The 27,192-nt window shown below is 47.6% G+C and overlaps 1 protein-coding gene across 1 annotated transcript; it reads right to left on the reverse strand.

The window, feature by feature from the left end:
• On the reverse strand, positions 1 to 27,192 carry LMAN2 (lectin, mannose binding 2). Its single transcript, XM_032269940.1, has 8 exons — positions 26,765 to 27,192; positions 26,483 to 26,601; positions 6,744 to 6,861; positions 5,980 to 6,059; positions 5,637 to 5,798; positions 5,387 to 5,501; positions 2,662 to 2,781; positions 1 to 681 (listed from the first exon to the last, which is right to left on the reverse strand). Exons 1-8 carry the CDS (start codon positions 26,958 to 26,960, stop codon positions 521 to 523), a joined length of 1,071 nt encoding a protein of 356 aa, XP_032125831.1. The 5' UTR covers positions 26,961 to 27,192; the 3' UTR covers positions 1 to 520.

Genomic DNA, 27,192 nt, shown 5'->3' on the forward strand with positions numbered 1-27,192 from the left:
GGTTGGGTATTTCACTTTAGTTAGGAAACGGTCACGCTCGGCCCCACTACACCACCCCTGCAGCCTCGCTTGAGCATCTGCCTCAGGAAGCAGCTTGAGGTGAACAGGAAGGCCTGGGTTTCCCAGCCTGGGCCTCGTCCGCCACCACACGTGCCACACACCACAAAACAAAATCACTTCCCCATGTCCTCAGGGGCCCACCCCAGTGTGGTCCAGGGGACCCTCCAGTGTTCAACAGCTGCCTGCAGGGGCTGCAGCCCAGCTTTAGGCACAGACCCCCTGCTCCTGAGACGCCAGCCCCAGGAAAGCCTCCATCTCCAGCTGTGGGGGTGCCAGACCCTGGGCCCTGGCCCTGCCTCCTGTCCCTGCTGCGCAAGAAGCAAAATGTATGAAAATACTTTAATCATTTATTTGAAAGAGTTAAGAAATAAGGTCATCTTGTTGTTCTTTTATAATCCCAGTAAAAAAAAAGTTCACATTGGTTCCTGGGCCTACGTGTAGGCCCCACTGGTGGTGCCACTCAGTAGAAGCGCTTGTTCCGCTCCTGCCGCTTCTGGAACACCACGGCCCCCACCACGGCACAGACGACGATGCCCAGGAGTGCGCACAGCAGCAGCAGGAACACCCGCCACCCCGTGAGGGGCCCGCTGCGGAAGTTCCCCGTGGGATCATCCACGTTGTCTGGGGAAGAAGAAACGGGGGAGCTGAAATGGTAGCACAGGCTGCCGCAGAACAGGGGCTGCAGGACAGCAGCAAGGATGGGACAGGGACAGGACAGCCAGCCAGGGCACGCAGGCTGGTCAAACTCACCCCCTCAGTGGGGAGGGGCAGAGGTCAGGTGAAGCCCATCCCAGCCAGCTCTGCAGTCCCCATGGCAGGGCGAGGCAGAGAGAGGACCAAGCCCACTGGGACCCAGGACCCCGGGGACTCAGGTCTGGGCTACCTTCTGCTGCAGGAAACTGGTTAAAACCAGACTCCTGGACTCCCCTGAGTCCGACTGTGGACATGGGGAGGCCCAGGAGGCTGTGTATCCAAGCCCCACTGCCACGCTGAGGTCTGAGGACCCTATCTGGAGCAACGTGGCCCTAGCCACAGGCTCTCCCAGCCCACAGCTGGATGCTCTTGGCAGCCCCCCAGGGGTCTCCCAGGACCTGAGTCCTGCACTCCACCCCAGCCCACAGCCTGTCTCCTCTACACAGGGTGTCTCACAGGTCCTGCCCATCCTGGGATGGGGCCCTCTGGTGCTCTCCCTTGTACAGGCTAAGAGAAGGTACTGACTCTCCCAAGCTCTCCAGGCTATGTGTGGAGGAGCTGGGGTCTGGCCGGGCCCTGTTTCTGCCACTCTGCCTCCCTCCCTGACTGTGGCCCCCCGACTCCACACTGTGCAGTCTCCTCAGGTCTCCCTGCACCCAGGCCCTGCCTCTCGGCAGCACGCATGGCACCCTCTTGCCAGCCACAAGCCTACCTCCATCCTCCCTTCCTGCACATGCTGCCAATGGCAGGCCTGCTGACCACTCTTGCACCAGCCTCTACTCTGCACAGCGACAGCAGCAGCCGCCACTGACTGAACTGGGAGGTCCCTAGGGATGGTGCTTCCCCGGAAAGCCACTCAGCCTTGGGGCTCCCACGGCTCCCTCTGTCTCCCTCAGCCACTAGAATAAGCCCCAGGGGCAGGCCCTGCCTGATCCCTGTGTCTCTATCACCCAGCCCGTGGCTAGGCACAGAGGGAAGCTTTGGGCACATCTGAAGAAACAAATGGACTGAATCTAAAAATGAGTTCGTCCTGCCTTGCCAGCTGCACAGGATGCTAGGTGGGCAAGGCAGGTGCCACCTCTGAAAGCACCCAGCGGCTGGCAGCTCTTTGACCAAAGGTTGCAGGGTTTGTGTGGCCCCCAAAACATTTCAAAATAATCTGAATCTTTAACAAGTGAATTGTCATACAAAACACTGGATCCTGGCTTCTCTTGAGAAGCAGAAAGACGCAGCCAAAATGGCCCATGTGGCATGGGGACCCAGGGCTGGGCTAGGACAGAGCCTGTGCTGCACACTCTGTCACTGGCTAGACCCCCAGGCATGCGTCTGTGGTACTCAGGGTGGACTTCTCCACACATAGGTGCCTCATTCCTCCAACCACAACGCTCACTCTGTGAGGAGAGGGGTAGCTAATTAGTACCATGGGAAGAATCCAGGCTTCGGGTTCTGAAGAAACCCAATTTCCAATCCTGTGTCTCCCTCCTTCTAGCTAAGGAAACCTGGGGAATCCATCTCCTCGGCCAGCAGCACAACCTCCTTCCAGGTAGCTCATAGAAGGGACATGTGGGACAGCGTACCCAGCCCCCTGCTCTGATGGCCACTGCCCCAGTGCCTAGTGAGGGAGGATGCTGGCTCAGCACTCACACATTTGCTGATCAGCCTCAAGGGACTGACTCTCTGAAAACTTCTCGTCTGCCTCATTCATTTACTCAAAAACTTGCCAGAACTGACGTGACCCAAACCCAACCCTCTAGGAGCCTGGTCAGGCAGGGCCAGCCAGTGTCACCTGCCAGGGCAGAGCTGATCCAAGAGCCCAGACCACAACCACAACTGGACCACAAGACTCACTTGGCCGGCCTCAACCCATTCTGGGTCAGGCCCAGGCAGGGTGGGGCTGTGGACACGCACCTTTGGGTGACTTCAGGAAATTGACGCTGGGCTCAATCTTGGTCCAGTCGATGTTTTCCTCATCAGGCGTGTGCTCCACCATCAGCTGGAACAGCTTCATGGAGATGATGTCATGATTGTCTGGAGGCCCAAGAGGAAAGCTATGATAGCCTAAAGCCAGACTCAGGGCATGTGGCCTAAGCCCTTCCCCCAAGGGAAGCTGCTGCCCAGGCCAGTAAACCGGCCAGGCCCCCAGGGACAGCGCTGCTCTGCTCCTCTAGGGCCTGTTTTCTTCCCAGTTCTCTCCAGCCCCCAGCAATAAAAACCTGGGAGGAGGCAGAGTGGAGAGAAAACAGCAAAGGCTTTACAAGCAGAATCACCTGGGTCTAAATCCTGGGGTCTGCTGCCCTCTTTGAGGTTCAGTTTCCTCACGTGTAGAGAAGGAGTGATGATCTCCATCTGTGTGGTTACCATGAGAACGTCTATACCACACAGAAGAAGGCATGCCTGCAGAGCACATGCTCAAAAAATGACCCGGTACGAACCAGCAGTCACTCTGTGACTGGTTGAGAAGCCTAAGTTTCCCAAGGACAGGAGCCACCATGCATTCTTGTCACAGAGCCCCACATATAGGCTGCAGGGGCTCTGTGACAACTCAGCAACCAGCTAAGGGCCTGAGCTTAATGCAGGTCAGTGGCTGTGCCTGAGGAGACTGGGGAAAGGCTCTGTCCAACAGCATGGGCAGGAAAGAGCCCCAGCTTGTCAGTGATGGATCACCCCGCTGTAGAGATAAGGAGGTTAAGGCTCAAAGCCAATACATGGGTCCTGGTTAGCCTAGGACTGGAATCAGAGGAAAGGCTGTGTTTAAGGAACAGGAATCTCTGGAGCCAAGAAGAGGAAGGACCTACTGAGCAAGAGCTCAGCCAGGCATGCAGTGTGACAGCTGAGCGTGCACAGCCTCTGAAGACAGCAAGCAGCCCTGCGGGACACGGATCAGCCTGGGGGTCAGGTTCCAGCCACCAGGGCTCTGCTGCTTCCTGCTCGTATCTTAGAAAAATCCCTCCAGTTCTCAAACTCCCAATGGTTGAGTAAAAAGGGAATGAGACTGCTAACTGCCTAAAAATACATCAGATGACGTCACCCATAAGGTGCCTGGCACTGATGACCCCTGACCAGCAGTCAGACATGGCTCCCCTCATGGCACCTCCACCACTCTGTGCTGGGCTCTCCCAACAGCTGTGAGAGCAGCCACCAGTCACAGCTCTGCTCCTATCAAGAACCCTCTGGAGAATGTGCCAAAACAGTCTGATGAAGTTCCAGGTGACTTGGGGGCAGAAGGGGAACCGGCCAGGCACAGCTGGAAATTATGAAAGCTGTTTGACAGCTTCCTAGACCATTCTCTCTTCTGCTGGGTACATGACTGAAAAACCCCCCAAACAATGGAGGTTCTGGGGTCTGAGTGGACCCAAGCACTTCCATGGTGAAAGGGGAGGCTCCTGGGCAGTGGGCAGACTACAGGCCCTGGAATGGGTCATCCTTAGGATAAACCACCCATGTCAGGTCCCCCATGTCATGTGCCAGTTCTGATCAGGAGCTGGCCCTGGGCCTGGTACTTGCCCAGGGACCCAAAGAGAGACCAAGAACCACAGCCAAGGGCCACCACTGCTTGGTGACCAGCAAGGCCTGAGCAGGCTAGAGGCACCCCAGTGCTCACTAAGCACCCACCCTGGGCCAAACAAGAGCCATGGGCAGGAGGGCCAGAGACAATAAAATCCATTACTCAGGATTCAAAGATGGTAAATGTTAAGAGGAGAAATTGCCAAGATTGCACCACTGCACCGGCAACAGAGTGAGACTCCGTCTTGAAAAAAAGAAAAGGAAAAGAAGGCGGCCAAGGTGATGGGGAGTGGCTAGGGACTACAGCTGAGGGCTCAACGTTCCATGAGGGAATCAGGGATGGCCGCACTGAGGAGGTGACATCTGAGCAAGGCCCTAGGAGACAAGGGTGAAACAGCCGGGGCAGGAGGGCACGTGTGCATCCAGGGAGCAGCTGGAAGCCACAGTAGGCAGGGGGAGCAGTGAGTGAGGAGTCAGAGGTGGCAGGCCTGGCACAGAGGCCCTTGTGGTCCCTGCAGAGGTCTAAGCAGAGCAGCGGGAAGCCTCATATGAGCTTAATGCGATCACTTGGCTGCTGTGCTCAGGGGAGACTGTTGGGGGCTGGTGAAGGAGGTGACCACTTGGGAGGCTCCTGTGAGAGACACTGGTAGCCTGAAGCCGCCAGGTAGTCAGGGAGGGATGGGGAGTGGTGGGACGTGCTGTGAAAATAAAGCCACAGGGACTGTCGATGGACTGGAGGTGGCATGTGAGGGAAAGAAGAGTCTGGAAAGACACCAAGCAAATAGAAGGACAAAGGTGCCACTGACATCCTGATGGGCAAGATGTGGCCTCAACTATGGGCACAAGGGCTGAGGCGGAGTGCAGGTCTGGAGCAGTCTGAGCTGGAGATAAATCTGGGAATCTGTATCACTCGAATCTAACTGATCTGCTGCCTCCTGTGGATGGGGAAGGTCACTAAGGAACTGTTCAAGGACTGAGGCCTGGACAGGCCAATATTTACAGACAAAGGGAAGAGGAGGAACACAATGAGGCCAGAAACTAAATGAAGGAAGGCAAGCAACTGCACTGAAAGCTCTCAGTCCCTCAGGGTGAGTCAGGCTGGGAACCAACGCCTGGCCCGGCTACTCACCAGACAGGTCGCCGGTGCCGGCAGAGGCCCCGAAGTAGTAACCGGTGGGCAGGCGCACTCCTGTGATATCAATGCAGTTCTTCCACTCATTCTTGTCCTCCAGGTCGGTCATCACCTGCAGGGTCCAGCACGCTAAGCACCCTGCAGGACAGCAGCCTGCCCTTCTGAGCCTCTGGGGCACTGGCACAGGCCCACCAGCTGCTGCTCCCACCACCCAGGCACTGGCACAGGCCCACCAGCTGCTGCTCACCGTCAGACGGCCCCGGGAGTAGCGCACAGCCAGGAAGGTGTCGTGATCGCGGTTGCGGAAGTCAGCCGTGCAGCCCGCAAGCTCAGTCCAGCGCCCATCCTTGCTGTGGTCGTAGGACAGGGAGCCATTGTTCACCATCACCGAGATGTACGGGAACACGCGCTGAGACCAAGACACCGGTTACTCCACGACCAGCCTGGCCTGTGGAGCAAGCGGGGGCACCCACCACCCCAACCCCTGGAGGCTCCTCTTATGCCAGGACCACAGAAGTCCCAGGGCCCCTTCCTCTAGACAACTGTCCAGTCCTTCCTTTCCCACTCAGCAGGAGAGAGCAGGGGCCTACCTCAGTGGTCTCATCATTAGGGTAGGTGTCCAGGAAGATGGCTAAGCCATGGAAGTTATCTTTGCTTCCAAACACAGGCCCTAGAAGTACAAAGAGATGCTCTCACAATGGGAGAAATGAGAGCTGTCCCATGGATACCTAAAGGGCAAGCAATGCCAACATAGGTGGAGGCATGAGAGCCCAACCCATTAGCCATTCACCCAGAGAGAAGAGACCACGAAAGGAGAAAGCTGAGGCGGAAGTGGGGGTCAAGTGCATGACACAGAGGACTCAAGTTTGATGGCTGAACTGTGGGGGTACTGAGGCAGGTGTCAAGGGGTTACCCGGCCTACAAAAAACGGTGAGCTAGGAGAGACCCCTACCCAAGAGGCTCTATACCAGGGGCAGCAAACATTCTGTGAAGGGCCACCGAGGAAACAACTCAGGGTCTGTGGGCCACATGCAGTTGCAGCTGCATGGTCTTCGTGTTTTGGCTTTTTACAACAACCATTTAAAATGATAAAACCAGGCCAACAAGGGTGTAGGGCTGAGCCACAGGACCCAGCTGTTTCTCTCCCCTCAGCGGCCATCCTTCCAGAGCCAGGCTCCTTTCGGAGGCGCAGGGCTTTATCCACAGGAACAGCAGTTTCCTAACAGAATAATGTGGATTGGAGACGCTGGGCCCCACAAGCCACAGGGACCCCCACCCCACCGCCCTGGGGGGCCAGCAGCCATGCCCCTACCCACCCCCTGCCTGGGTCCCAGCTGAGCGAGTGCTGGCCCACCTGGCACGAGGCGGTCCCGGGTGTACCACAAGGCAATGCCGTCTCCATGGAGATTCTTCTTCCCTGTGCCGTGGACCTTGAAGTGCACGTGCATCTCCCAGTCCTTGAGGAAGCAAGGCTAGAGAGAGAGCAGAAAGGGCCGCTCAGAGCTCCCAGGGGCCTTTCAGCAAGCTGGAGGCAACCCCAGCACGGCCCCTGCTCCACAGACCTCTCTTCCCTCCCCAGCTAAGACTGGGCACTCCTTGGCACAGGACCACAAGTGCCACTGACCACAGACCCCTAAATGTTCTCAGCGTGAAGGGAAGAGATTGCTGGGCCCCAGGTGACGTGGGGGAGGCCACAGTGTCCCAAGGCTGCCTGAGGCCCAGACCCCGCCCTGCAGGTCCCAGGCTGCTCCTGAGCAGGTGGCTGCCACACTGTTCACCCTAATTACCAGTCAAACCTGTCAGCCATTTCCTTTTTATCCCCGATGCTCTTGCCCTGGAACCTTGTGCAAAGGTTACTACTCCTATTTGAGCAACAAAGGTTACAGAAAAAAAAAAAAAAATTCAGAGGTATAACAACTTGTCCACAGCAGCTCAACTGCCTGGATTCACGCCTGGGACTTTCTGACTCGGAGAGCTCTGCTCTGGCTTCGGTATTTCCCAAAAGCCTGCAGGCCTTTCACATAAATTGTACCAGCCCCTTTCTAGTCACCCACATCCACTGCCTATCCTGCTAGCCAACCTTCCCAAGTGAGGAAAATCAGGCCGGGTCAGTGCTGCTGGGCCTCAAGCCCAGGTCTGGCTGGTTCTAAAACCCAGCCCTTCACCGGTTCACCTCCCAAGCCTGGCCTAAGTGTGGTACCAGCACTGGGGATGAGAGCTGGTCAGGGTCATGCTCTGGGGCTCAGAGGCACCACCAGGTGAACTGGGGCAGGGATGGGCATTGCTTACAGCAAGGGAGAAAGCCTGGCCTTACCCACCAGGAAGTCACTTGTGAAAACTAAGGTGTCAACACACATGGTGACAAGAATCTACTTTAGGGAAGTTTGCAGATGGGTATGCAAGCAAGTGATTAAACAAAGACCCATCAGAAACGCAAATGCAAACAAGATGTTTGTCAGACTGGCAACTGTTAAAAAGACCATTAACATCCAACACAGATGAGGATGAAGAGAAATGAACACAGAAGTAAAGGAACATGAACCAGTATTAATGATGGATAATTCTGGGAGGGTAACTATGGTGACTGTTTACCATGTTTGAATAACATATAATAAACATATGACTTCTGTGATCACAAAAAACTCAAATAAAAAACAAAAAACAGTATATCCCAATGTGAGCAATCTGGTTGACATATTCACTGATGCCCCATACTCACTGGTCCCACTCTGGGCACCAGGAACCCAGATAACAAAACCTAGGCTGAGTCCCTGAGAGCCCAGAGCTAACAAGGACCTAGAGGACATCCTGCAAGTAGTGGAACATCACAGAGTCTTCCCAGGTCTTGACAGTTCATAGGTTTCAGAACATTTGCAGATTCTATAGGAAGCAACTGAGAAGTGATGAGAATTAGCTTCCAAGGACAGAGGGAAAAGGAGTCTAAGTCCAAGACCTGCTGAGGGCAATGGAAGACCTTGCTCTGGGTTGGGTTTGCATGAAAACTGCAACCCAAGAGTAACAGTAACTAGAGGCTGGGCGCGGTACCTCTCACCTGTAATTCCAGAATTTTAGGAGGCTGAGGCGGGCAGATCACCTGAGGTTGGGAGTTCCAGACCAGCTGACCAACATGGAGAAACCCTGTCTCTACTAAAAACACAAAATTAGCCAGGCGTGGTCTGGTGCATGCCTGTAATTCCAGCTACTAGGGAGACTGAAGCAGGAGAATCACTTGAACACGGGAGGCAGAGGTTGTGGTGAGCCAAGATCACACCATTGCACTTCAGCCTGGGCAACAAGAGCAAAACTCCATCTCCAAAAAAAAGTAACTAGAAAGACACTCCCAGGCACCCAGGGACAGTGGCGCAGCTCTGGGTCCTCTCAATCTCTGGAATCAGACTAAGGTGACTCACTCAGGGCACAAATTTTTCTACAAACAATTGTGCAAATGCAGTATCTGGCACACAATCATAACTAGGAACACAAAGACAAAATATGAAGACATAAGGAAACAGAAAAAGAAAAGAAGAAAAAAACAAAAAAGAAAACAGACCAACAAGAACCTTGGATATTATACTTTCAAATACCTAGATATATTCAAGAAGATAAAAGGTTGTTAATTTTGGCAGATAACTGAAAATTTTTTAAAAATTGCACTGAAAATATTCCAGACTAAAAAATATAACTAAAATGAACAGCATAATGGATAGGTTTAACAACAGATTAAAAACAGCTGAAGAGAAAATTAGTGAACTCAAGAGTCTCATAAAAACACCCACAATGAAGCAGGGAGAACAAAAGAATAGCAGATATAGAATTGTGGGTAAGAAAGAAGAAACAGTGAGAGAGGCTAAGACTCATATAATTGGGATTCCAGATTGAGATGTGAGAGAACAGGGCAAAGGAATATTTAAAGATGTCTAAGCACTTACTAAAACTGATTCAAAGACATGCTACAACTTTAAAACTCCTACAAACCAAAGCAGTTGACTAAAAAGAAAACCATACTTAGGCACAAAAAAAGAAGGGAGGGATAGAGAAAACAAAGAAAAACAGATAATTTTTTTAACATGAAAGTATTTTTTTTTTTTTTGAGACAGAGTCTCTCTCTGTCACCAGGCTGGAGTGCAGTGGCGCCATCTTGGCTCACTGCAACCTCCATCTCCTGGGTTCAAGCAGTTCTCCTGCCTCAGCCTCCGAGTAGCAGGGATTACAGCCTCCCAGCTAATTTTTGTATTTTTAGTAAAGACAGGGTTTCACAATATTGGCCAGGCTGGTCTTGAACTCCTGACCTTGTGATCTGCCCACCTTGGCCTCCCAAAGTGCTGGGATTACAGGCATGACCCACTGTGCCTGGCCAAAAGTATTTTTTTCTAATTTTTTTTCCTGGGTCACAGCTCCAGGCAATCCTGAGAATGTGCGCCACAAAAGTATTTTTTCTTTTCAACTTTTATTTTAGATACGGGGACTACATGTACAAGTTAGTTACAGGGGTATCTTGTACCCAGGCAGGGAGCATAGTACTCAATAGGTAGATTTTTTTTTGAAACAGTTTCACTTTTGTTGGCCAGGCTGGAGTGTAATGGCACGATCTCAGCTCACTGCAACCTCCAGCGTCTCGGTTCAAGCGATTCTCCTGCCTCAGGCTCCAGTAGCTGGGATTACAGGCATGCGCTGCCACGCCTTGCTATCGAATAGGTAGTTTTTTAACCCACATCCTCCCCCTTCTGGTTAGTCTGGAGTGTCTGTTGTTCCCCTGAAAAACAATCTTGGCCAGGTGCAGTGGGTCCCCAGCACTCTGGGAGGCCGCAGTGGGTGGATCACTTGAAGTTGAGACCAGCCTGGCCAACATGGTAAAACCCCATCTCTACCAAAAATACAACAATTAGCCAAGTGTGATGGTGTGTAGCTGTAATCCCAGCTAGGAGAAATGTCTGAATCTGCGGCGGGGGCGGGGGGGGAGCGGGGGCCGGACGCTGCTGTGAGCCAAGATTGCACCACTGCACTCCAGCATGGGTGACAGAGTAAGACTCTGTCTCAAACAAACAAACAAACAAAAAACCCAGATAATCTTAAAAGAAAAGCAACCAGACTTACTACTACACAATAATAGTGGGAGACTTTAACACCCCATTGTCAATATTAGATCAACCAGACAGAAAATTAACAAGGATATCCAGGACTTGAACTCAGACCTGGAACAAGCAAACCTAATAGACATTTACAGAACTCTCCACCCCAAATCCACAGAATATACATTCTTCTCAGCACCACATCACATCTACTCTAAAACTGACAACATAATTGGAAATAAATCATTCCTCAGCAAATGCAAAAGAATGGAAATCATAACAAACAGTCTCTCAGATCACAGTGCAATCAAATTAGAACTCAGAATTCAAAAACTAACTCAGAACCGCACAGCTTCATGGCAACTGAACAACTTGCTCTTGAATATTGACTGGATAAACAATGAAATGAAGGCAGAAATAAAGATGTTCTTCGAAACCAACGAGAATGAAGACACAACATACCACAATCTCTGGGACACATTTAAAGCAGTCTCTAGAGGAAAATATATAGCAATAAGTGCCCACACGAGGAGCAAGGAGAGAACTAAAATTGACACCCTATCATCAAAATTGAAAGAGCCAGAGGAGCAAGATCAAAAAAACCTCAAAAACTCGCAGAAGACAAGAAATAGCTAAGATCAGAGCAGAACTGAAGGAGATAGAGACACAAAAAACCCTTCAAAAAAATCAATAAATCCAGAAGCTGCTTTTTTGAAAAGATCAACAAAATAGACAGACCATTAGCCAGATTATTAAAAAAGAAAAGAGAGATAATCAAATAGATGCAATAAAAAACGATAAAGGGGATATAACCACAGATTCCACAGAAATTCACATCATCATCAGAGATTATTACAAACAACTCTATGCACATAAACTAGTAAACCTGGAAGAAATGGATAAATTCCTGGACACTTGCCTCCTCCCAAGCCTAAACCAGGAAGAAGTTGAAACCCTGAATAGACCAATAACAAGGGCTGAAGTTGAGGCAGCAATTAAGAGCCTACCACCCCAAAAAAGCCCAGGTCCAGACGGGTTCACAGCTGAATTCTTCCAGACATACAAAGAGGAGCTGGTACCATTCCTTCTGAAACTATTCCAAATAATCCAAAAAGAGGGAATCCTTCCCAAATCATTTTATGAGACCAACATCATCCCAACACCAAAACCCGGCAGGGACTCAACAAGAAAAGAAAACTTCAGGCCAACATCCATGGTGAACATAGATGCAAAAATCTTCAATAAAATACTGGCAAGCCGATTGCAAAACCACATCAAAAAGCTTATCCACTACGATCAAGTAGGATTCATCCCGGGGATGCAAGGCTGGTTCAACATACGCAAGTCTATAAACGTAATTCACCACATAAACAGAACCAAAGACAAAAACCACATGATTATCTCAATTAATGCAGAGAAGGCCTTTGATAAAATTCAACAGCCCTTTATGCTAAAAACTCTCAATGAACTAGGTATTGATGGAACGTATCTCAAAATAATAAAAGCTATTTAAGACAAATCAACAGCCAACATCATACTGAATGGGCAAAAACTGGAAGCATTACCTTTGAAATCTGGCACCAGACAAGGATGTCCCCTCTCACCACTCCTATTCAATATAGTACTGGAAATTCTAGCTAGAGCAATCAGGCAAGAAAAAGAAATAAAGGGTATTCAAATAGGAAAGGAGGAAGTCAAATTGTCTCTATTTGCAGACATGATTGTATATCTAGAAGACCCCATCGTCTCAGCCCAAAATCTCCTGAAACTGATAAGCAACTTCAGCAAAGTCTCAGGATACAAAATCAATGTGCAAAAATCACATGCATTCCTATACACCAATAACAGACTTAAAGAGAGCCAAATCAAGAACGAACTGCCATTCACAATTGCTACAAAGAGAATAAAATACCTAGGAATACAACTAACAAGGAACGTAAAGGACCTCTTCAAGGAGAACTACAAACCACTGCTCAAGGAAATAAGAGAAGACACAAACAGAAACATTCCATGTTCACGGTTAGGAAGAAGCAATATCATGAAAATGGTCATACCGTCCAAGGTAATTTACAGATTTAACGCTATCCCCATCAAGCTACCAATGACCTTCTTCACAGAACTGGAAAAAAACACCTTAAACTTCATATGGAACCAAAAGAGAGCCCACATAGTCAAGTCAATTCTAAGCAAAAAGAACAAAGCGGGAGGCATCACACTACCGGACTTCAAACTATACTACAAGGCTACAATAATCAAAACAGCATGGTACTGGTACCAAAACAGAGATATAGACCAATGGAACAGAACAGAGTCCTCAGAGGCAACACAACATATCTACAACCATCTGATCTTTGACAAACCTGACAAAAACAAGCAATGGGGAAAGGATCCTCTGTTTAATAAATGGTGTTGGGAAAACTGGCTAGCCATGTGCAGAAAGCAGAAACTGGACCCCTTCCTGACACCTTACACTAAAATTAACTCCAGATGGATTAAGACTTAAACATAAGACCTAACACCATAAAAACCCTAGAAGAAAATCTAGGCAAAACCATTCAGGACATAGGTGTAGGCAAGGACTTCATGACCAAAACACCAAAAGCATTGGCAACAAAAGCCAAAATAGACAAATGGGACCTAATCAAACTCCACAGCTTCTGCACAGCAAAAGAAACAGTCATTAGAGTGAATTGGCACCCAACAAAATGGGAAAAAATTTTTGCAGTTTACCCATCTGATAAAGGGCTGATATCCAGGATTTACAAAGAGCTAAAACAGATTTACAAGAAAAAAACAAACAAGCCCATTCAAAAGTGGGCAAAGGATATGAACAGACACTTTACAAAAGAAGACATACATGAGGCCAATGAACATGAAAAAATGTTCGTTACCCCTGGTCATTAAAGAAATGCAAATCAAAACTACAATGAAATACCATCTCATGCCAGATAGAATGGCAATCATTAAAAAATCTGGAGACAACAAATGCTGGAGAGGATGTGGAGAAATAGGAACACTTTTACACTGTTGGTGGGAGTGTAAATTAGTTCAACCATTGTGGAAGACAGTGTGGCAATTCCTCAAGGACCTAGAAATAGAAATTCCATTTGACCCGGCAATCCCATTACTGGGCATATATCCAAAGGATTATAAATCGTTCTACTATAAGGACACATGCACACGAATGTTCATTGCAGCACAGTTTACAATAGCAAAGACTTGGAACCAACCCAAATGCCCATTGATGATAGGCTAGACAGGGAAAATGTGGCACATATATACCATGGAATATTATGCAGCCATCAAAAACAATGAGTTCGTGTCCTTTGTAGGGACACGGATGAACCTGGAAACCATCATTCTCAGCTAACTGACACAAGAGCAGAAAATCAAACACCGTATGTTCTCACTCATAGGCGGGTGTTGAACAATGAGAACACATGGACACAGGGAGGGGAGCACTACACACTGGGGTCTGTTGGGGGAAATAGGGGAGGGACAGCGAGGGGTGGGGAGTTGGGGAGAGAGAGCATGGGGTGAAATACCAGATATAGGTGATGGGGAGGAAGGCAGCAAATCACACTGCCACATGTGTACCCATGCAACAATCTTGCATGTTCTTCACATGTACCCCAAAACCTAAAATGCAATAAAAAAAAAAAGGCCACTCTAAAAAAAAAAAAAAAAAAAAAAAAAAAAAGAAAAGCAACCAGAGGGAAAAAAAAGATTACCCTCAAAGGAGGAATAATTAACCTGATACCTGACTTCCCAACAGAAACAGTGGGAGCAAGAAGACAGCTGACTGATATGTTTGGAGATAATGGAAGATAACAGCCAGTATGGGATCCTACATTCAGCAAATGTATCCTTCAAGAATGAAGGTAAAACTGAGATATTTTGAGACAAACAAGTAAACAAAAACCAAAAGAATTCATTAGCAGACTCACACTTTCATTCTTCACGGAGGAAAAAAAAAGATCCCCATCCGGATGTAAAGTCAGATTCCAGAAGAAATGAAGAACAACAAATACAGAGAATATAAGGGTGAAAATCTAAATATCTGACTGCATTAAACAATGGGTTGTATGAATTAAAACAGGATAATTAAAATAAATGACAATAATAAATGGAGTTAAAGTGTGCTAAGATCCTTGCACTGTCCAGGAAGAAGGTAAAGTGTACATTATCATTAGACTTTGGTAAACATGAATGCCTGCTTTAAACTCTACAGTGACCACTTAAAATTGAGAAAAGAGCATATAACTTTCAAGCTAGTAGAAGAGGAAAAACAGGATAATAAAAATTAACCTAAAAGAAGTCAAGACTAGAGAAAAAAACGAACAGAGAATAGGCAATTTGAATATAAGGAATAAGACAACAGATTAAACCCAATGTATCACTATTTCACTTGAATTCAGGAGATGGAAGTTGTGGTGAGCTGAGATTGCGCCACTGCACTCTACATTTCATTAAATGTAAATGGATTAAATGCTAAATAAAAAACAAAACCTAACTAGGATCTCGGTATTATTTCCTACAACTGCATGTGAATCTATAATTATGTCAAAATAAAAAGTTCAATTTGAAAAGTAAAGAGGCCAGGCGTGGTGGCTCACACCTGTAGTCCCAGCACTTTGGGAAGCCAACGTGCTTGAGCCTAGGAGTTCAAGACTAGCCTGGGCAACATAGCAAGACCCCATCTCTACAAAAATAGTAACAACAGTATATACAGGATCAGAGATCTAAAGAGCTAAAACCTGGCTGGTTGATCCACCTGCCTCAGCCTCCCAAAGTGCTGGGATTACTACAGGCACGAGCCGTCGCTCCTGGGCTATTATTGTTATTTTAATCTCTGTCACCCAAGTTGGACTGCAGTGGCACAATCTTGGCTCACTGCAACCTTCGCCTCCTGGGCTTAAGTGATTCTCCTGCCTCAGCCTCCCAAGTAGCTGGGATTATAGGCACACGCCACCATGCCTAATTTTTTGTATTTTAGTAGAGATGGAGTTTCACCATGTTGCCCAGGGTGGTTTCGAACTCCTGAGCTCAGGCAATCCACCCACCTCGGCCTCCCAAAGTGCTGGGATTACAGGCGTGAGCCATCACGTCCAGCCTGGAATGGCTATTATTTTAAAAATAAATAGCCAGGCATGGTGGCTCACGCCTGTAATCCCAGCACTTAAGGAGGCCGAGGTAGGCAGATCATGAGGTCAGGAGTTCGAGACAAGCCTGGCAAACACAGTGAAACCACGTCTCTACTACAAACACAAAAGTTAACTGGGCATGGTGGCATGTGGCTGTAATCCCAGCCACTTGGGAGGCTGAGGCAGGAGAATCATTTGAATCCCAGAGGCAGAAGTTATGGTGAGCTGAGATTGCGCCACTGCACTCTAGCCTGGGTGACAGAGCGAGACTCCCATCTCTAAATAAATAAATAAACAAACAAACAAAACAAACGTTGGCAAGGATGTGGAGAAATTGGAATCCTTGGGCATTGCTAATTGGAATGTAAAATGATGCAGTTGCTACAGAAAACAGTTCGGTAGGCCAGACGCAGTGGCTCATGCCTGTAATCCCAGCACTTTGGGAGGCCAGGCCAGGCGGAAACAAGGTCAAGAGATCGAGACCATCCTGGTCAACACGGTGAAACCCCATCTCTACTAAAAATACAAAAATTAGCTGGGTATGCTGGTGTGTACCCGTAATCCTAGCTACTCAGGAGCCTGAGGCAGGAGAATTGCTTGAACCCAGAAGGCGGAGGTTGCACTGAGCCAAGATCACGCCATTGCACTCCAGCCTGGAGACACAGCAAGCCTCTGTCTCAAAAAAGGAAGGGAAAGGGAAAGGGAAAATGAAAGGGAAAGGGAAAGGAAAGGAAACAGTTTGGTAGTCCTCAAAAAGTTAAAATTAGAATGACTGTATGATCCAGAGATTCTACTTCCTAGTTATACGCTGAAAGTAGGATTCAAAGAGATACTTGTATACCGATGTTCAGAGCAGCATTATTCAAAATGGCAAAAGATGGAAACAACCCAAGTGTCCATTATGAACAGATGCATAAATACACAGAATATGGTCTAGACATAACACACACACACACACACACACACACACACACACACACACACAAGAATATTACTCAATGACAAAATGGAATGCACTACTGATACATACTACAACATACTATAGTATGGAGGAAACTTGAAGATATGCTAAGTAAAATAAGTCAGACAAAGAGGACAAATATTGCATGCCTCCATTTATATGAGATGCCTGGAATAGTCAGATTTATAGAGATGAGATAGAATGGTGGTTGCCAGGGACTACAGGGATGGGAGTTATTGTTAAATGGGTAGAGAGTTTCAGTTGGGATGATGAAAGAGTTCTGGAAATGGATGGTGGTAACGGCTACACAGCAATATGAAGGCACTTAATGCCACTGACCTGTGCACTTAAAAATGGTTAAAATGGGCCAGGCGCAGTAGCTCATGCCTGTAATCCCAGCACTTTGGGAGGCCAAGGTGGAAGGACTGCTTGAGGCCAGGAGTTCGAGACCAGCCCGAGCGGCATAATGAGACCCCATCTCTACAAAAAATTTAAAAAAAAAATTAGCCAGGCACAGTATGTAGCACATGCCTGTAATCCCAGCTACTTAGGAGGCTGAAGCAGGAGGATCACTGGAGTCCACGAGTTTGAGGCTGCAATGAGCTAGGATTGTGGCACTGCCTGGGTAACAGAGCAAGACCCTGTCTTTAAAAAAAATTTTTTTTTTTTTTTTTTTTTTTTTTTTGAAAGGGGGTTTTGCTCTTGTTACCCAGGCTGGAGTGCAATGGCGCGATCTCGGCTCACCGCAACCTCCGCCTCCTGGGTTCAGGCAATTCTCCTGCCTCAGCCTCCTGAGTAGCTGGGATTACAGGCACACGCCACCATGCCCAGCTAATTTTTTGTAATTTTAGTAGAGACGGGGTTTCACCATGTTGACCAGGATGGTCTCGATCTCTTGACCTCGTGATCCACCCACCTCGGCCTCCCAAAGTGCTGGGATTACAGGCTTGAGCCACCGCGCCCGGCCTAAAAAAAATTTTTTTTAATTCAAAAACTGGTTAAGCCGGGCGTGGTGGCTCACGCCCGTAATCCAAACACTTTGGAGGCCAAGGCAGGCGGATCACCTGAGGTCGGGAGTTCAAGACCAGCCTGACCAACACGGTGAAACCCCATCTTAAAAAAAAAAAAAAAAAAAAAAAAAAAACCTGGTTAAAATGGTACACTTTGTTACATACATTTTACCACAATAGAAATATTTGAGAAATTTGGCCAGGTTCAGTGGCTCACACCTGTAATCCCAGCACTTTGGGAGGCCAAGGCAGGATGGATCATCTGAGGTCAAGAATTTGAGACCAGCCTGGCCAACATGGTGAAATCCTGTCTCTACTAAAAATACAAAATTAGCCACGCATGGTGACAGGTGCCTGCAGTACCAGCTACCAGGGAGGCTGACACAGGAGAATCACTTGAACCCGGGAGGTGGTTTCAGTGACCTGAGATAGCACCACTGCACTCCAGCTTGGGCAACAGAGTGAGACCCCGTCTCAAAAAAAAAAAAAAAGAAAAATATTTTGAGAAATTTAATTTTCTTGCATGTATAGATACATAAGTACAACAATCAAAACATTTTTTAGATAGTCATTACATCTTTTAAATGCCATTGTTAGGCTGAGCGTGTTGGCTCATGCCTGTAATCCCAGTGCTCTGAGAGGCCAAGGTAGGAGGACTGCTTGAGCCCAGGTTCAAGACCAGCCTAGGCAACACGGCAAAACTCCACTTCTACCAAAAAGAAAAAAAAAAAAATTAGCCAGGCATGGTGGTGTGCGCCTGTAGTCCGAGCTACTCAGGAGGCTAATGTGGGAGGATGACGCCCAGGAGACTAAGGCTGCAGTGAGCTGTGATCACACCATTGCATTCCAGCCTAGAGGTGACCAAGTAAGATCCTTGTCTCGGCCGGGCGCAGTGGCTCAAGCCTGTAATCCCAGCACTTTGGGAGGCCGAGGCGGGTGGATCACGAGGTCAAGAGATCGAGACCATCCTGGTCAACATGGTGAAACCCCGTCTCTACTAAAACTACAAAAAATTGGCTGGGCATGGTGGTGCGTGCCTGTAATCCCAGCTACTCAGGAGGCTGAGGCAGGAGAATTGCCTGAACCCAGGAGGCGGAGGTTGCGGTGAGCCGAGATCGCGCCATTGCACTCCAGCCTGGGTAACAAGAGCGAAACTCCGTCTCAAAAAAAAAAAAAAAAAAAAAAAGATCCTTGTCTCTAGGGAAAAAAAAAAACAAAAAAGGCAGGGTCCAGTGGCTCACGTCTGTAATCCTAGTGCTTTGGTAGGCTGAGGTGGGTAGATCACAAGGTCAGGAGATCAAGACCATCCTGGCTGACATGGTGAAACCCTATCTCTACTGAAAATACAAAAAATTGGCCAGGTGTGGTGGCACGTGCCTATAGTCCCAGCTACTCGGGAGGCTGAGGCAAGAGAATCGCTTGAACCTGGGAGATGGAAGTTGCAGTGAGCCAAGATAGCGCCACTGTACTCCAGCCTGGGCAACAGAACGAGACTCCATCTCGAAAAAAAAAAAAAGCCACTGTTTCAATGTCAACATATAGCCTACTAAACAGTTTCATAAATTGATGGATTTAACCATGAAAAAGGTTAAAATAGTAAATTTTATGTTATATGCATGTACAACAATAAAAACAAAGCCCCCCGAAGCATAGTCATATGCCATTTATTATTTTTATTGTTATTTATTTATTTATTTATTTGAGATGGGGTTTCACCATGTTGGTCAGGCTGGTCTTGAACTCCTGGCCTCAGGTGATCTGCCTGCCTCGGCCTTCCAGAGTGCTGGGATTACAGGCGTGAGCCACCGTGCCAGGCCAGTCATATGCCATTTGTAAGAAAAAACTCTAAAACATTAAGAAATGGGAAAAAGTAAAAGGACGGAAAAAAATATATTATGCAAACACTAACCAAGAGCAAACTTCTGCTCTTTGAGGAAGACACAGTTGCAGGTGGTGTGGAGCTATGGTCCGCCCGCTCCTGCTCCTGGCTCACCACTGTTTGTTCTGGCTGAGGAACAAGTTGGTCAGGAAGTCTCACAGTAGCCACGGCATTTATTTATTTTATTTTATTTTTATTATTTTGTTTTTGAGACAGAGCCTCGCTCTGTCACCCAGGCTAGAGTACAGGGGCACAATCTCAGCTCACTGCAACCTCAGCCTCCCAGGTTCAGGCAATTCTCCTGGCTCAGCCTCCTGAGTAGCTGGACTACAAGTGTGGCTGTAATTTTTTTTTTTTTTTTTTTTTTAATTTAGATGGAGTCTCGGTCTGTCACCAGGCCTGAGTGCAGTGGTGCGATCTTGGCTCTCTGCAACCTTTGCCTCCTGGGTTCAAGCGATTCCCCTGCCTCAGCTTCCCAAGTAGCTGGGACTACATGCACGCCACCACACCCGACTAATTTTTTGTATTTTAGTAGAGACAGGGTTTCACCATGTTGGCCAGGATGGTCTTGATCTCCTGACCTCATGATCTGCCGACCTCGGACTCCCAAAGTGTTAGGATTACAGGTGTGAGCCAACCCGCCTGGCCATATTTTTGTTATTTTTAATAGTGACAGGGTTTCACCATATTGGTCAGGCTGGTCTTGAACTCCTGACCTCAGGTAATCCACCTGTCTTGGCCTCTCAAAGTGCTGGGATTACAAGCGTGAGCCACCGCACCCGGCCTACCCATGACTTTAAAGATACTGGCAAAACACCCATGGAGCCAGAGGTGACAATTCACCGAATCTGAATCACTCCAATGAGCTGCAACATAAAATCCCTGGAAAAGGTGTGTGCTGACTTGATCAAAGGAGCAAAGGAAAAGAATCTCAAAGTGAAAGGACCAGTTGGAATGCCATCTACCCTGGTGGGATTCTTAATAATAAAAGATTCCATTTACCCAGAGATAGATAAATCTAAGTTTTTGTATGTAGCTAATTATTTGGCCTCAAAACATATAAAACAGAAACCAACAAACTACAAAGATACAGACAAATCCATATAAAGAAATGTTTTTAACACTTTTTTTTTCAGATGGGATCTTACTATGTTGCTCGGGCTGTTTTTGAACTCCTGGGCTCAAGCTATCCTCCCGCCTTAGCCTCCCCAGTAGCTAAGACTTACAGACACCTGTCACCTTGCCTAGCCACACAGAGAAATTTTTAACAAAGCTCTTTTTTTTAATTTTTTTGAGACAGAGTGTTCTCGCTCCGTAATCCAGCCTGGAGTGCAGTGGCGTGATCTCAGCTCACTGTAGCCTCCAACTCCTGGGTTCAAGCGATTCTCCTGTCTCAGCCTCCTGAGTAACTGGGACTACAGGCACAAGCCACCATGGCCAACTAACTTTTTGTATTTTTAGTAGAGACGGGGTTTCACCATGTTGGCCAGGATGGTCTCAATCTCCTGACCTCGTGATCCACCCACCTCAGCCTTCCAAAGTGCTGGGATTATAGCCATGAGCCGCCACACACGGCACAAAGCTCGCTTAGCAACTAATAAAAGCGAGCAGACAAAAATATGAGAAAGGCTGTAGAAGATCTGAACTCAGGCCATGCATGAGTTTAGCACTTTGGGAGGCTGAGGCAGGTGGAGCACGAGGTCAGGAGATCGAGACCATCCTGACTGACACGGTGAAACGCTGTCTCTACTAAAAATACAAAAAATTAGCTGGGCATGGTGGCATGGATCTGTAGTCCCAGCTACTCGGGAGGCTGAGGCAGGAGTATTGCTTGAACCCAGGAGATGGAGGTTGCAGTGAGGCCGAGATCACACCATTGCACTCCAGCCTGGGTAACCAATCGAGACTCCTTCTCAAAAAAACAAAAGAAGATGTGAACTCAATCTTAACCCTGGCCGCACAGCAGACCCACCTGGGGAATGCGGAAAGCAAACTTGACCTAAAGATCCTAAATAGCACACTGTAATCAACAAGTACAGAATCCACATTCATTGCAAGCACAATCAGAATGTTTCCCCCCCCCCAAAAAAAAAAACCTTATAACTCAATGAAGACAGTTGCAGGTGAAAAAAAAGAAAACAGAAAAAAAAAACCTGACCATGATGCAATTAAATTAGCTATCTAACGATAATAAACAATTTTTAAAAGATAACTAAAATAGCCCTTATGTATTTGAAAACTTTAAAAATATATATCTCATGGTTGGGCACACTGCTTCACGCCTGTAATCTCAGTACTTTGGTAGGCTGAGGCAGGTGGATCACAAGGTCAGGAGATCGAGACCATCCTGGCTAACACAGTGAAACCCAGTCTACTAAAAATACAAAAAGTTAGCCGAGTGTGGTGGCATACACCTGTAGTCCCAGCTACTAGGGAGCTGAGGCAGGAGAATCGCTTGAACCTGGGAGGTGGAGGTTGCAGTGAGCAGAGATCACACCACTGCACTCCAGCCTGTACAACAGAGTGAGACTCCATCTCAACAACAACAACAAAAAAAACAAAAAATAAATATATCTCACATATACAAAAGTCAGCCCAGATTTCAAATGGTCTCTTTGGTGCCCAGGAGTTTTCTGCACCTGGGGATGACACCCTGAAGACCAGGCTGCTGCAAGACTGACCTCAGAGCAGAAGAGCAACTGAGAGAGGGAGGTGGAAAAGGAAAACCCACACACCCATCCCCAGCATGTTCACAGGGCGGCTGGTTTCAGGAATGAGCACACAAGACGGAGGAGGATCTGGAAACTGACTCCTCCAGGACTATGCAAGCCTTAGAAAGTCTCCATGACCCCAGATTAAAACTGTAGATTAGCAGAGACATACTATGATACAGACAACAGAAAGCCTCTGGAGGATTTTAAGCAAGCAAGGTGCAGGTTAGAAACGATTCATAAGCTGCTTTTGGGAACAAACATGATATGGCCACAGTTCTTAACCCTGGCTGCACAGTGGACCCACCTGGGAGCTCAGAAAGCTCAATGCCTTGACCCTACACCAGGCCAACTGAATCACTTGACAGTAAGAGGCTATTTTACAGTTAGGCAGTTTCCACATCTCTGCTTGCAATGAAATGGTATGCAGATGTAATCAATAGCCAAAACATCATTAAAAGTTTTGATAAAAGATCGCTGCATGTTGGGTTTATAAACCAAAAGAAGTTCAAAGTATTCAGTGATACTGCTATACCAAAACTCCCTCTGTGCCAGGCACAGTGGTGGCGGGCACCTGCAGTCCCAGATACTCAGAGGCTGAGGGGGGAAGATTGTTTGAGTCCAACAGTTAAAGGTAAGACTGGGCAACATAGTAAGATCCCATCTCTAATAAAAATTTAAAATTTAAAAATTAACCCCACCTCCATCTCCATCTACAACTATATAAGGGAATGCAATTTCTCAGAATTCATGTACATAAAAACAAAAAGTAGAAGTGGTAGTAAACTTGTCTTATTCTGACAGGAGTATCAATACAGATGGGGGTCGGGGGATGACATCTCACTGAGATCTCACGTTTCAAAAAATGTTTACTTTTGTATAATTATTCAAAAACTGTGTAATGCATTTACCTTTATCAAGTGTGTACAGATAATTACAATAATTCCAAATTAAATACTAAAACTTAGTTTCACAGTCTCAACAAAGTTAAAAAGTTTAAATTATTATACTTATTTTACTTGCAGAAGAACATGGTAGGCTAATGAATAACATTTTCAAGCATTAAATATATTGCATTAGGATAAAATTATGTGCATATGTGAAAATACAAGTTCAATTAAAAAACTGATGTACTGGCCAGGCACAGTGGCTCATACCTGTAATCCTAGCACTTTGGGAGGCCAAGGTGGGCAGCTCACTTGAAGCCAGAAGTTTGAGACTAGCCTCACCAATGTGGCAAAACCTCATGTTTACTAAAAGTACAAAAAATTAGCTGGGTGCGTTGGTGTGCGCCTGTAATCCCAACTACTCAGGAGGCTGAGGCAGGAGAATCACTTGAACCTGTGAGAGGTAGAGAGTGCAGTGAGCCAAGATTGCACCACTGCACTCCAGCCTGGGTGACAGAGAACAACTCTGTATCTCAAAATAAAAAAAGTATATATATATACCATTTGAGTTTATTCATACTGTTTAAAAGAAAGTGGGTATTGGCCAGGCGTGGTGGCTCATGCCTATACTCCCAGTACTTTGGGAGGCTGAGGTGGGGGATTGCCTGAGGTCAAGAGTTCAAGATCACCCTGGCCAACATGGTGAAATCCCATCTCTACTAAAAATACAAACACTTGCTGGGCATGATGGTGAGTGTCTGTAGTCCCTACTCAGGAGGCTGTGGCAGAACCCGGGAGTCAGAGGTTGCAGTGAGCCGAGATAGCACCACTACACTCCAGCCTGGGAGACAGCGAGACTCAATTTCAAAAAAAAAAAAAAAAAAAGTGAATATCAAATTGCAATATGCTGTTATCCTTTGCAAATACTTAAACTTAATGACAATTTTTTATGCCAACTTCCACAAAGCTCAAGGGGATATATAATATCAGGTTGCTACAACAGCAAATTGCTACAACAGCAAAAAAAGCTTAAAGACCACTGTCTCAGCCTCCACACAAGATCCCCAAAAGGATAAGGCCTGAGCAGCCTCTTCAGCCTCCCCAGGTCCTATGCTGCAGCCACCAGGCACTTACAGTTTTAGTCACCTCTGAGCCACTCCTTAATCTGGACCACTCCACCCCCATACCACAGCAGGAGCTATCTTATGGCTGCTGGGAAGACAGCAGGCGTTCAGTGAATGTTTGCCCGAGTACGTGCCTTTCCCGGATGGGGTGAATGAAAGGGATAAAACAGTGAAAAGTTTAGAAAGCATCTCTACAGCTCATTAAAGAAGAGGCAGTTCTTGGGAAATACTGAACAGAAAATTCTGATTTCTAAGCAGTTTCTTTCGAGAATTTATAGGAAGCACTCCAAATGTTTCAGGAGTATCAGCAGAGCCAAACAGAAAGGTGGAGGAGGAAAGGCAAAGCAATTGTATTCCAGACTGAAAATTCAATAAAGGCAAGTACAGAAGCCTCTCAGTCCTGTGGCATCTCAAGCCACGGATGATGACAACCATCAGCTATCTACAACCGAAATTTAAGCCACTGTCTTAGATCTGTCTATTACTGATAACCAATCCTGATTTCTACAGTTCCAGCATTATTTGCATCTTGCTTTAAAGAAAAAAAAATGTAATGCTATACTGAACTCATTTCCATGAAAAATATAAGGCTGAATTATCATTTCTTAAAAATATACGAAAGCCCAAAGACAGAATAATATGACAGAATGTACTCGGGGGAGATAAAGTGGTTAATGAAGAACTGTCTGAGTGGGTGGCACTTGAACTGAGACTTAACAGATGAGAAGGAACCAAGCAGGCATGAGGAGCCAGGAGGCAGTGTCCCAGACAGAGGGAACAACAGGTGGAAAGGTGCTGAGGCAAGAAGACAGCCAGGAAGGCTGGAACAAAATTAACAGAGAGAATGAAGATGCACCAGGGGCCAGATTGTGCAGACATAATGCATGCTTACTCCTTCAGAGAGGACCCCAAGCTCTGAGGATCAGAGTGAAAGCTGAAGAAAGTAACCCCAGATGCCACTAACGGCAGTGTGGAGGCAAAGGGCACGAAGAGGAGGAGCTGGACGGGCAGACCAGGCAACACAAGGACAGTGTGGGTTCCCAGAACTAAACAAGAAAGTCAACCAGCAGGGACCAGAGAGCAGGGTGATAAAAGAAAACTAGAACACTGGCCAACAGCTTAAGCCATGGGAAGAGTTGAGATCATGCAAGTTGGGACAGGAGCAGGTCCCGCTCCAAGCTGTAACTCAGCCCCAAATTCTTCTTCTTTCCCCGTTTTCCTCATCTTGACTGCCTCAGTGTGGAGTCTGTGTAGCAGCTGTCGTTGGCCACTGCTCACATACTACATACTCCAGGGCAAAGGACACAGACACTAAAACTACCCACAGGTTGTTCTTCCACACCACTGATGACAAGACCCTCAACCAAGCACTGGGAAAAGGGTTCTAAGGGGTTCCTCCACTGTCCAGGCAGAGAGTGTCAAGTATGTCGAGTGAACTGCTGGGCTTAGGGATCAGACAGATCAGAGTTAAAATACTGTTCATGCCATTCGCTAGCAGTGTTATCTTTGCATAGTCATGAAAGCCATCTTTTTCAAACAGCTTGTTTGAAAATTAAGTGCAGCTGGGTGCCGCCGCTCACGCCTGTAATCCCAGCACTTTGGGAGGCCAACGTGGGCAGATCACGAGATCAAGAGATCGAGACCATCCTGGCCAACATGGTGAAACCCCATTTCTACTAAAAATACAAAAATTAGCTGGATGTGATGGCGCGCGCCTGTAGTCCCAGCTACTCGGGACGCTGAGGCAGGAGAATCGCTTGAATCCGAGAGGTGGAGGCTGCAGTGAGCCGGATCTCGCCACTGTACTCTAGCCTGGCGACAGAGCGAGACTCCGTCTCAAAAAAAGAAAAAAGAAAAATAATATTAAATGTAAGAAGGCATGGCAAGGTCAGTGCCTAACACACGGCAAAATATCTAATAAAGATCCAGTTAGCTCGGTTCTTCCCACTATTGAGGGGATTCAAGTCAGACAGCCTGACAGTTCCACTACTTTCTGGCTATGTAACTTTGGGTAAGGTACTTTCAAACCTGAAACTTAGCTTCTTAGTGGGTAAAATGGAGATAACATTACTTATCTCGCATGAATTTTGAAGGAAGTGAGGAGGACGTAAAGTGCCAAGCGCAGCTCCTGACACATAGTAAGTACACAATACCCATCGCCTCTCATTATTGGTAGGTGTGACCAAGATGGGGAAAAGGCCAGGGACGGAGGTACAAACCTATAAACCAAGCTCGGGTCTCAGCTGCTTGGGAGGCAGGGACTAGCAGCCGACTGAACAGTACGCCTAGCCTCTTGAGAACCACTCACCTGGTGGTTCCAGATAGAGCCCTCTTTGCTGCGCTCGTCAGGGGTCAGACGTACGTACTGGCTCGTGAGCATAGTGCTGCCCTGGAAGTCCCAGAGGGGCATAGAGCTGGAACCGACCCCTGTGGGCAGAGACAGGTGCTAAGAGGCGACGCCAGGAATGGCCTCGCCAAAAGAGGCAGGAAACCCACAGAGATGCTCTGCTCAGGAGAAAGGGCACGCCTTCCCCCAGCCCTGTTCAGCCTCTCCCTCACCCTTCACTCATTCCCCCCTCAAGGGCTTCACCTTGGTAAGGCTTAATGAGCGAATGCTCCCGCTTTAGATGTTCACTGTTGCCGTCAGTTATATCCGCAGCTACAGACCCCAGCAACAAAAGAAGAAAGAGAGGTGTAGTGGGGCCAGGGCCGGGGCCGGGAAGCCCAGGCCTTCCCAGGCACCGCCGGCCCCAGCCCCAAAGCCAAAACCAGCCTTCCGCCGCCATTCTCCTCAGCTCTCCGCCACTTCCGTCCCAGAACTTCCGCCTTCCGGGTGTTCTATCTAATTGCCTCCGGCCGGAAGCTCTTCAACTTTAGTGTCGCCAGGGAGTCAAACAGCAAAGCCTCCGCAGCACAGTGGGCGGCAGCTTCATTGACCGGGCAACCTCCCATCCTGGTTGAGTGCAGTTCCATCTCCTTGGAGGCTCCAAGGCACATGCCGGCCAGCCCCAGCAGTGG

The sequence above is a fragment of the Sapajus apella genome, unplaced genomic scaffold (genome assembly GCF_009761245.1).
Source record: "Sapajus apella isolate SASKATOON/1434 unplaced genomic scaffold, GSC_monkey_1.0 scaffold200, whole genome shotgun sequence".
In the NCBI taxonomy this organism is placed as follows: domain Eukaryota; kingdom Metazoa; phylum Chordata; class Mammalia; order Primates; family Cebidae; genus Sapajus; species Sapajus apella.